Here is a 12,067-nt window from a genome sequence, read left to right on the forward strand (position 1 = left end):
GCTGCAGACAAATTAGTCTAAGACTTTTTTCTCTGTGCTTACCGATAGTAAGGAGCAGGTCCTTGGTGAGGTATTTAGGTCTGGAATTATTTTGTGCAATTGTTGCAAAAGGAATTTCTGCAGACTGAAGCCTGAAAAACTGATAGAGGGAAAATTTTTCTTCAGCAGTTTATTTCCTATAGAGATAAATGAACTCTCCTCGTAGATATTATCTGATCCTGCCTCCCTGCTTTAATTCCTGCAGCAAGGGGAAAGTAAGTTATAGAAACGGTCATTTTTCCATCCTTTCCTCTTTGTTCCTGCTGCTGTTGCAGTAGTTCCCTCTGACTTGCAAGTGAGCGATGCAGGGAAGGCAGAGAGAGGGGGGAGGAGTTCAGACTTACTGTGCAAATACGCACTGAACTATGAATCTAAACTGGCACCTCTTAGGAAAAAAATCACTGATGAAGCAAGCTGCTAACAATGGCTCACTCAGAGGATCTCTTAGTGCTGGAAAACTTTATAGCTGGTAAATTTGTTCCTTGTTCCTCCTACATAGATTCCTATAACCCATCCACAGGAGATGTCTATTGCAAGGTGCCAGACAGTGGCATAGAAGAGGTGAGTACTATCCAAGTGCACAAAGAGATGAAAATGTTAAATGCATGTTGTGAGTGGGAAAGGTTGGAAGGCAAGAGATCAGAAAAATGATAAAGACTTTTAAGACTTAAATGAGTAAGTTCTTCTGTTGTCGCATTGTATAAATTATTGCTGCTGCAGCACATAGTTATTTTTATTATTTATTTTTACATTTTGCAATTAGAAATTTATAGACTGAGTTATAAACCAGTGTAAATCAAACAAGATTCAGTTCCTTTAGTAGAGCTGTTTCAGCTCACACAGGGGTGTCTTGCATGTAAATTAACAGTAATGCTCAGACTGGCACTAAGTGTAAACACTGGAGGAGAGAGAAAAGGGTTATTGACCTCTTATAGAATAAACTTAGTGGCACTGTGTACAGGTAAATGTGTTATGCCCTTTTGTCTTGATCATTTACAGTTGTCATTTAAATTGGGCATTCTGGCCCTTTCCCTGCGATATGGTTAAAAGCTTCAGACCCTTCTGGCTTTGATATTAGCAGCTGGATATGAAATAAAGGTGGTGAGGTAGCTGCACTGAGTATACCTTTCCTCATGAAGCAGTCTGTCTTTTGCATCAGTGTAATGTTTCCTAGTCCTGTGCTCTCTGGTGCGATGAATGTTCCTTGTATGTCAATGTAACGTTCATCAGGGGTGCTGCAGCTTCACTGATGCTACTTTATAAAGGGTCCAGAAGTGCTTAGCATACTACTTCAGGTTTGGCAGGGAGGAAAATGACTAGAAAATGTTAGATGATGTAAAAGACTTGGAAAACATTGACTAGGAGTGTACAGTAACTTCATTTTTCCAAACGATTTTTTTTTCTAAATGAAGTGCTATTGCTATGTAGCTATTCATTTGCGTTTCAGTCCTGCAGACATTTCTTTGCTTCTTTCATCAGAAACCTTTGCACTGTAATTTCAGTTGGGTAAATATTTGCTAGATGCTGATGACCAAGGGTTAAAGTATAACAGGTTCAGTTTGCTAGAATACCTCTGTGTAAGTTTACTCCAGCCAGCCCTAACTATGCCTGAAAGGACTTCTCTTTGATGTGCAAGTGCAAATCTTCCTGTTCATTCACTTGCAGAATCATAAAATTGAGAGAGATGTGAGAATGTCTGAACAACTTAACAAAACTAGGCTATTGACCATGCTGTAGATATGGGAGAAGAGTTCAGATAAGTGTGAGGAACAATGGTTTCTCTCTTCTCAGCTTTGGAGTCGTGCTGTGCATAATGCTTGGGTTGTGCAGAATTGACAAGTCCTTTGCTCCTGCCTTTAGTCAGCTATATCAAAGACTGGGCTTTGCAAAGCTGGCATCCACTGATGACTAGTGGAATATGCTGCAGGAGAAAGTGAAGTCAAACTACTTAGAGGTTATCTGGAGATTGTAAAATAAGCATCAAGGTTCAGTGAAGAGCTTGATGCTGTTTCCTAACAAGGCTCAATGTCTTGTTGGTGTTTTTGGTTGGTTTCATTGGAAACTTAAAACAGTGGAAACAAAAGGCAAACCTATTTCTGATATTGGTATTCAACACCAGATCGGCTGCAAGGGCCATTTCAGCCAGTTTTTATCAAAAAATGCGGTACAGGCTTGAGCAGGTGCCCTACATCCCCCAAAGACAAGATGGTGGGAGCTAATAGGACCTGGCAAAAATCTCTTCTAAAAAAAAAAGAAATCTCTCTTTAAAGAATCCTGATCTTTTCCATCATCCACTAGGAATGCAGGTGTTGTGTCACAAGGGCTATGTTACGTATTTTGGTATCAATCTTTTATGGTAGCTCTGGATTGTGTGTTCTTTGTGTCATTCTTGTGCAGAAGAGGAAAGCAGAAGGAAGTGTTTCAGACACAAATTCATAGCTGAATTTTTATGCATGTCTTCTTCATGGCTCAACTTGTTTTTGCTAGTTAAACTGTTTTAACCCTTGTTCCCTTTTACTACTTCTGTATTAATTCTGCATTAGGGAGACCTCAGAGCAGCCTTTCAGTATCTAAAGGGGGGCTATAAGAAGGGGAACAGACTCTTCAGCAGAGTCTGTTGTGATAAGTCAAGAGAAAATGGTTTCAAACTGAAAGAGGAGAGATTTAGACTGGGTATAAGGAAAAGGTTTTTTACAACAAGAGTGGTGAGACGCTGGCACGGGTTGCCTGGTGAGGTGGTGGAAGCCCACCTCACCAGGCAACCCATCCCTGGAGACATTCAGGGTGTGGCAGGAGGGAGCTCTGAGCAATCTAAATCTACTTGTCAGTGTTCTTTCCAGGGAAACTGAGCAGATGGTCATTAAGGGACACTTCCAACTCAAATGATTCTGTGACAATCTTGTTTGTTTTCCTCTTGCTTTTTTAAACCAGTCCACTGACACTTCATTCCTTCCTTTGCCAATTTTCTACTTGTCCATGAAGATGCAACCTCCTCTTCTTTCTAAACTTGCTGGAGCTTAAAAGTGCAGATGACTCAAGCTTCATATCAGCCCTCTTAGGGCACAGCAGCACCAGGTGGTATAGGCAACAAAAGAGGGAACAGATGAGAAGCAGCACCACAATGGCACCTAATGACGAGAGGGTGGAAGAACAAGTTACTTAATGGAGGTGGTTCTGTTTCATAGGGGATGAATCTTTTCAGGGTAGGTGCCCTCCTCACCCAACTCACTGAAGAAGCTGCAGTTCCCTTTTCCCAGACCTGCTTTGGCCTTCTTCCAGCTGCTTAGTTGTGGAACTCTACCAAAAGGCCAGAGTCTAAGTTTGTGGGCTTGGCCAGTGAGCTGTGTGACTTTGTGAACTGGTTTATTTCCCACTGGCCTCCATACCACTATCACCCTGTCCCTCAAGCTCTGGCCCTCATTTCAGGAGGCTAAATTACTCTTGTGAATGTGGGGATGGAAGGGGAAAGTTTAAAAGAAAAAGAAAAGAAAAGAAAAAGAACAGGATTTCCCTGTTTGAACTTCTGTACGCTCTTTTGTAAAAACATCATTGTAGTGTTGATAAATTACTTCATGATTTTTGTAATACCCATCATTATCTGAAGGAGCAAATTTGAAAATCAATTATGTGGAATTGATAGAAAGCAATCCTCAGGGATTGCACAGGAGCCAGCACTATGACAGCGTTAGTAGAGCTGGAATCATTTGATTTATGTTCCATCAACATTTTTTCTAGTTATTGACTTGGGTACATTTCCCAAATCTGAAGAAATTTTTGAGCAAAAATGATGAGAAACTGAGACAGTTTTAGCTAAAGCCCACCTTGGTGCATAGGTTAGACAATACAACCAATTAAATGATACATAAGAAGAAAAAATGGGGAATAATGCTGTTAACTAAATTATAGAAAGGTGTTGGTAACCATCCTAGTAATCTTGAGAGATTGGTGAACAGCATCCAGAAGGAACTGATTATCGATCAATAGACCCAGGTAATTTTCCTTCAGGTGTCCAGAGGAAAAGATTGATGGAGGAGAGATCTTTCTATTTAATTTTAATCCTTTGAAGCCTTTTCTGCTTTTAGAAAACTGCTGATATTCTGCAAGTATTCAGAAAAGTCAGGCTGAAGGACCATGCAGAAGTTATGTGCATCTCAGGCAAAATGCTGGTAAAACAGTATGCATCAATATAAACACATATAATGATTTTTTAATATCTGTGGACTTTGTTAGGTAGCTGCAATCTGGTAAGACTTATTTTTTTTCCTCTGAGCAACTCTTCTGTATACGTATTCTCAATCCTTGCTTGAATTAACTGGGGGAGATGAGAGAGGAAATCAAAGGTTAGTGGAGCACGCAGTCTATTCCTTCCCAGACCCATTATTTTCATCACTGATGTCCTTTCTGGCAAGACCAAACTGTGGACATTAGGCTGAACTGTATTTGTTCTGGGAGATTTTTGCACTTCCCCTCATGAGAAACAAGGTTCTGCATGGGCTGAACCAGTGGCATTTGCTGGCACTGATTGACTTGTCTATCATTTCCTCCAGGCCTGGAGCTTTGCCTCCCCATTGAGAAGAAATGCAAGAGTTACAGTGAAATTCCATATCAAGTACAGAAACTATTAATAGCATTTCTTGAATTAAAGGATAGTATCTTGAGAAGATGAAAGTGAAGAAGTCATATCTCTGAAGAGATTCAGTGTTTCCAAAAACGTGGTTTGAATTATTATCTCTCAAATTTAAGCAGGTCTGCTGATCATTTGACATCCTTTCTGAGGTGTTTCATTAATATTTACCATTGATCTTTTCCTTTTTTTAGGTGGAAGCTGCAGTCAGAGCTGCCAAAGACGCATTCCCAATTTGGTCCTCAAAAAGCCCATGGGAAAGATCTCAGATCTTGAACAAATTGGCAGACCTGATTGAACATGACCTGGAAGCATTTGCCCAAGCAGAGTCAAAGGATCAGGGTAAAAATCTAAACTACTGATGTCAAATATAGTGTCTCGATGTGTAGTCAAATGGAAGATAGGGTCAAGATATTTGGTATATGTGAGCTTTTGATGCAGTGGTGTTCAGACGAGCTATTTTCTGTCCCTGATATCACAGCAGTTTGTTTGATTTTGTTTCAGGCAAAACGATTACATTTGCTAGAACTGTGGACATCCCTCGGGCAGTATACAACTTCCGATTCTTTGCCTCTTCCATCCTTCATCACACGACAGAGTGCACCGAGATGGCAAGCATGGGCTGTGTGCATTACACCTCACGGACACCTGTGGGAGTTGGTACAGTGTTCCTGGAGCATGGAAAACTGGACAGTGCCTGCCTGAGGCAACAGAGAGGGGTTTTTCCAAACCTTGAATTTATTTTTCCTGGGTCATGTACTACACATGACTGGTCTGCTAAATCACGATAAACTTCATGTGAATTCACTTATGCTGCTTTTCTTTAGAAAGAAAGTTTATATGATGCCTTAAAATGTGCCTAGAATTGCAGAAGAATAATTTAGTGCAACGCAGGGCCCACACATGACCACCCAAAATCCAAACCCTATTCTGAGAGCACTGTCTAAATGCTCCTTTGAATTCCAGCAGCTTGGGGCCATGGCCAATGCCCTGGGCAGCCTGTTGCACGCTCACCACCATCCTCTGGTGAAGAACGTTTCCCTGACACCAGGCGTCAATTTACCTAAGACCAAGCAGCAGCAGCTCACAGATAAGCATTTTGGCTGAAACACCCAGCTGCATTTTAGCGGGGGAATTGCTGAACTGTGCCACTAGATGTTGCTCTCGCTTCAGATATAAGGCAACTGTGCTGAATTTATGAAAGATGGAGTCGTAAGAATACGACTATTATATAGTTCATATCATTATGTATAAATGCTTCGAATTCAAGCCTGAATTATCAAAAAAGATAAAATTGGTGAGGTTAGCAGACCTTTCTAAAAGTTTTTGTGACCAATGGAGATCATGAGTACTTCTGATAAAATTACTCACTGGAGTTCAAGGTCCAAAGCTCCATTTCTACATGTGATGTGCAAGCAGCAAGAAATTCTGTGGCTTTTAAGAATAGTCACATCTAACAATTACAGATTTTTTTTTTGCCATTTCCAATCAATATGTAAAGGAAAAGCTTTCTTAAAGGCAGTTACTGAAAAAAAACAACCCAAACAAACAGCTAGTAATTCAGCATCTTGTCGAAACATCAGCTTTGTGGTTTTTTTTTGTTTTTTTTTTTTTTTGTTTGTTTGTTTTTTTGTGGAAACAGAAAAATATGCACTGTGTGCTGTGCATGCTCTTTTTAATACTAAAATTGGGAAGAAATCTCTGGACAGTATCATAAAGCGAGTGATCTGGGCTAACTGAGGTTACTTTGGATTGCTGGCATAGAAAATTGCCACAGAGCAGTTGATGTGAACAGTTTTTATGGCTAGCCTTGCCTCAGTGTTCCTAGAAAACCATGAAAAGCATGCTGTGAATATAAGCTTCTGCTCCAGAGAAGCTGTGAAACTCAGTGTCCAGCAGGTCAGCCTTAGCATTGTTTGTGCAGACCTTTTAAAATAATCTGCCTTTGAAGAAGACTTCTAGCTGCAGATTCTCTTGTACAGTTGTCTAGAAATGCAAACCATAGCCAAGTTCCCTTCCAAAATCTGAACTGATGTGTAAATGCTGAAGAGAGGACTGAGTTTTGTATCCCAGTGAACTGTGCTCCTGTCTTTTGTGGTTTTCCCTTGCAGCTGGTTTAATCAGTCCTTGGAATTTGCCACTTTATTTATTGACCTGGAAAATAGCTCCTGCCATTGCATGTGGAAATACCATAGTTGCCAAGCCAAGCGAGATGACATCTGTCACAGCCTGGATGATGTGCAAACTCTTGGAGAAAGCAGGTAAACCCCTGAGCATATTAGGTGGATGAATGGTGTGGACTTGCTGCAACATTTTCATTGCAGAAATCAGAGTGCTCAAAAAACTTGGGTGAGATGGTTTATTGTAACTGAATATCACACTAGAGAGTAAAAAGCTCTCCCTGTGACCATACTATTTCTTCTCCCCAACTCCAGCTATTTCCCTGTTTGATTTTTTTCACTGTCTCCTCATGAAAAGTCTTCCTGTATCTCTTTCCCCACTCCTGCCCTCCCTGTGGGGGTTTCCTATGTCTACAATGCCAGCAAAGGAATCATTAAAGCATAAAAGAGTGAGATCCAGTTCTTGTTCCATTTGGAAAATGAGAAGATAACTGTTTTTTCCCTGTTACAGAATGACTGAAAACTGGGTCACTATTGGTAGATGTTGGGCAAGATTGACTGATGGATAGAATTGGTTTTATTGTTTAACCTGGGACCGTGCTACCTAAGTTGAGGGTCACTCTTCATCTCCAGTAATTTTCTGAGCCCAGATATAAAATGTTGACAACTGAAACCTGCAGAGCAAGAGGAGGGTGTGCTCACTTTGTGCCTCTCTTTCCATGAGGGATGCCCCATGGGGTGGTGAATGTGGTGTTTGGGACAGGCACCAAGGCAGGAGAAGCCCTCGTCTGCCATCCTGACGTGCCCCTCATCTCCTTCACGGGAAGCACACTCACAGCCCAGCGGATCACGGAGAAGAGCGCTCCGCACTGCAAAAAGCTTTCTCTGGAGCTGGGAGGCAAAAACCCTGCAATCATCTTCGATGATGCCGACTTGAACCAGTGCATCCCAACAACTCTGCGGTCCAGCTTTGCCAACCAGGTGCCTCTCGCCTCTGTACTGTGTGCTTGCAGCAGGAGGCGTGCATTTGTTAGTGTAGGCACACATGTCCGTACCTTTGATTCCAAATCCTAAACTGACAAAGTCTGTTTCTAGGCTCTGTGTAGTGAGCAAATTCCAAGTAGAAAAAATACGAGAATATGCATGTTATTCCAGGGTCAGGGAAGTAAAATAAGAAAGTGCTCTTTCTATAGCTCTCCATCAGATGTTAGGAAGAAAAAAAAAAAGTACTTTTATCCCTCTTACAATAGATATGTTCTTTATTTCTCCACGAAGTTATTGCTTTAAATTCCTCCCTGCAATTAAGTGGAAAACTTGATTTGCTGAAAATAAATTAGGAAATTCCCCCTAAATTCTATCAGTGTTACTATTCCCATCCTTAGGAGAGACTGCCAAAGCCATGAAACTGTATCAGGACAAGGGTTCAGAAAAATAGCATGGCATCAGCATGGCATTTTAAGGAAATGAAGAGAGGCATCAGTCCAAAATGGAAATCTTAGTTCCTATGAATAATGTTGCAGAAGGTAGAATGTTATTAACGAAAAAAAAAAAAACAAATTTGCTTACATTAGTGAATGACTGTTCAATACTGTTATTACTGTATTGTCTTCTCTCTTCCTTTTGACCTGGGAAAAATCCTGCTTTGCTGTGTAGGTGAATGCTGTTTCCTCTTCTCAGGATGCAGGGACACAACTCTCATCCTGGGTAGCAAGTCCTAATGCAGGAGAGTAGTACAATGTAATATGAACTGATTTTGTTTGTTTTGATAGGGTGAGATCTGCCTTTGCACCTCCAGGATCTTTGTTCAGAGGGGGATATACAGTGAGTTTGTGAAGAGGTTTGTAGCAGAGACTAAGAAGTGGAAAGTTGGGAACCCCTCAGATCCTACTGTCAACATGGGAGCACTAATAAGTAAAGAGCATCTAGAAAAGGTGATATTACACAAAGTTTATCTGATCTTATATTTTGTTGAGTTACAAAAAATGTTTTTAGATGTGTATGCTGGGTGGGATTGAGATTCAAAACCATTATAAGGTTTTCATTAGGTAAAGTTTCTGTTGCCTGTGGCCTGGGATCACATGATTTCTCCGGAAGAATCAACTCCACGCAGGAAATAATTTAAAAAAGCTATCTTTTCTCATTTGAAGTGGAAAAATTCAAAGTGATCTAAATCCTAAATTTATGCTGGCTAATCTTACAGCTTAAAAACATTTTCACTTATGTTAGTTTTGCATTTGCTGAAATCATTTATTTGCCTAATAAGGAAATCAACTGCCTATCAATCCAGCCTATTCCAATTGTAGATGGTAGAAACACCCACTGCTTGAGGTCATCTTGGGCATGATAGAGGACTTCTGTGTCTAGAATACAAATGTGCTTAAAAAAACAATGAGAAAGAAGCACAGTATTATCTCTGTGGTATTTCTATAGGAAGAGAAACAGAACAAAGATTCGGGACTAGCAGAAGATCCAACAGCATGTCCTATGTATAGCATATGATAGCAGCAGCCATGGGGAGCAGCTTTAATTACTTATTGATGAGATTTTCTATAGACTTCATGGCTTCATCATCCTAGTGCCATGTAAACATTCCACAAGCCTGCCCATGGGGCAGGAAAATGTTACTGATCCCTTGTAGTAATGAGTGAACCACGGCATGGAAGATATGTCAAATTGCCCAAGCTCCTGGAAAAAGGGAGGATTGCTTTTAGATCTCTTGTGAATTTACCATGGGTCCTACCATTTTGAGATTGATTACTGGCAAGGGTGAATTGTGAAGCCCGCTAGGCTTTTTACAGAAATGGATCAACAAAAGCTGGGGAACACCCTTCTGCCATTAGAAGGAAGTAACAGCAGTGTGATGCTGTTGGAGGTATTCCTGGACTCCTGAGGATTTATCCAGACTGGAGAAGTGGGCTCTCTGAATGTTGTCCTTTAGAAATGATATTTTGCTTCTTTTTCCTCAGGTGAGAAGCTATGTGAAGAAAGCAAAGGCTGAAGGAGCCAGAATCCTGTGTGGAGAGGGAGTGGATTCCTTAGCTCTCCCAGCTGGCAACCAGAAAGGGTATTTCATGTTGCCCACCGTTATTGCCGAAATCAAAGATGAATCTTGCTGCATGCAAGAAGAGATTTTTGGTCCTGTGACATGTGTGGTAGAATTTGATACAGAAGAAGAAGTGATCAAAAGAGCCAATGGTGTGAAATATGGCCTTGCAGCCACTGTGTGGTCCAGCAATGTGGGACGCGTTCATCGAGTGGCACGAAGGCTGCAGTCTGGCTTGGTGTGGACCAACTGCTGGCTTGTGAGAGATCTGAACCTGCCATTTGGTGGGGTGAAAGCCTCAGGCATAGGAAGGGAGGGAGCAAAGGATTCCTATGAGTTCTTTACTGAAGTCAAAACCATCACAATAAAGCACTGAAATAAATAAACTGAAAAATGTCAGGTTAAATAAATTACTAATTTGTGTTACCTTAAATGGCTTTCTGGAATACAGACTGCTTTGAGGCCATCTTTTCCTTGGATGTCTGTCAAGAAACATCAATGACAGCTGCAAACAGACACTCCAAATGCTAATATTGAATATAACCTTTCATTAGATGAGATGATTGATGTGATCTCCACAATTAACCCATCCTAAGTCAGATTGCTCGTGTATCTTACCCTCTTGTATGATTTTTTTTTTTAAAGTATTCTGGTCTCAAAAATCTGCTTTATAGAGAAAGACTGGAGAAAAAATGATGTACAACTGTACACGTAGCTGGTGAGTTACTGTGAAGGACTAGATAAAAGTACATTGAGAAGTTGATATAGTAATGAGAATCAGCCTATTTCCATTATAAATAGCACGTTCTATGTACCAATTCATTTTATGCTTCATCGATGTCAGACAAGGACTGATGCTATAGCACACTAAATGCCTGAGGCAGTATCTTTAATCTCTTAAGTGGCATTGAACTCGGGGGTCATGAGATTCTCATGATATACAGAGGCAATAAGCATTTTAATTATAACATGGTTTACCTTATGTTGCTGAAATGTCCTGACACTTGTTCCCTAAAGGAGGAAATGTTCTGAAATTACAGCCTTTTGTCACTTCTAGGACTGAGTGATGATGTTTTTCACATCCTTGAACACTTGTCCAGAACAGAGATTATTCTTCATTAGAAAAGGCTGGAAGTGACTTTTAAGAGAACTAGCTGTTGGAATGATAGGCTTAGTGAAGCAATGCATTCTGAAGAAGCATGAATGTTTCATTTTATAACTCTGTTTAGGCATTCTCATGACCATGTGATGGCAGTAGAACACCTGCTTTGTTTTTTAAACCCTCAGTCACACATTTTGCTAGGATGTGGATGAGCCACTATATTAGTGCATGTGTTACTCTGCTTTTGTTTTATTTACAAATCCTGTTTGAAAGAGCAAAAGAAACTTTGAAATGCTTCATTAGTTTAGGGGGCAGGAATTTTCAGCAAGAGCAGATGGGTTTTACACAATTTGTAGGTCTAGGTGGATCCCTTCCCCCACCTGAATCTGGTCTGGGGTCATTTTTAATTAGCTGATTTTTTCATTCAGGAGTTAATTTTGGCTTGGAGTTAGATAAAATAGGAGATTTCCATGTATATATTTAACATACAGGAGATAAAAACTTGTATATCATTTGTGTGTCTCTGGCTCAAGATGTCTTACAGTGGGGTGGAATATACTCTTATAATGAGTGTTGGAGTGGTGGCTTTGTGTTCAGCATGACTGTGTGGGTTCCCTGCAGTGAACTCTTGGAGTGCCCCATTTGATCATCCCTATGGCCAGCAACACAGAGTGGTAAGGGAGGCCTGCTGGTGCTGGTGCTTACGTGCTAAATTTTAAGAACTTTCCTATATTTTCTTTATTCAGACTTCTAGTATAACAAGTTGTGTGCCTGTCTCTCTTCTGTCCTACAAAGTTGCCAAAGAATTTTGTCTTGCAGATGATGAAAGCCTCATCTGCAGCTACTCTGCTTCAGGGTTTCTACTTTCAGCCCCAGAGGGCAGCGGGGAGAATATCCCAAAGGACAAGGCAGGTGCATCCCAAACACACGTCTGACAGGCTTGTGGAGCTGGCTGTGCTTGTGCTGCATGACCTGGAATTTTCCAACCCAGCAGTAAAGCTTTTTTTTTTTTTTTTTTTTTTTTTTTTTTTTTTTTTTTTTGACGCACTGCTCTGGCTTGTGTGTGAAATCATGTGGCCATTGTGAGGATTTGTTTAATTACTGTTATGTAAAGCCTGAACAGTTCCTCCATCTGTTAA

The 12,067-nt window shown here is 40.7% G+C and overlaps 1 protein-coding gene across 1 annotated transcript; it reads left to right on the forward strand.

Annotated features, from left to right (window-relative positions):
* Positions 1 to 393: 393 nt before the first annotated feature.
* On the forward strand, positions 394 to 11,442 carry ALDH8A1 (aldehyde dehydrogenase 8 family member A1). The gene is made up of 7 exons (XM_003204180.5): positions 394 to 600; positions 4,858 to 5,005; positions 5,168 to 5,323; positions 6,775 to 6,924; positions 7,508 to 7,764; positions 8,553 to 8,714; positions 9,750 to 11,442. The coding sequence occupies exons 1-7, from the start codon at positions 463 to 465 to the stop codon at positions 10,200 to 10,202; spliced, it is 1,464 nt and encodes a 487-aa protein (XP_003204228.1). The 5' UTR covers positions 394 to 462; the 3' UTR covers positions 10,203 to 11,442.
* The last annotated feature ends 625 nt before the right edge of the window (positions 11,443 to 12,067 follow it).

The sequence above is a fragment of the Meleagris gallopavo genome, chromosome 2 (genome assembly GCF_905368555.1).
Source record: "Meleagris gallopavo chromosome 2, MGAL_WU_HG_1.1, whole genome shotgun sequence".
In the NCBI taxonomy this organism is placed as follows: Eukaryota; Metazoa; Chordata; class Aves; order Galliformes; family Phasianidae; genus Meleagris; species Meleagris gallopavo.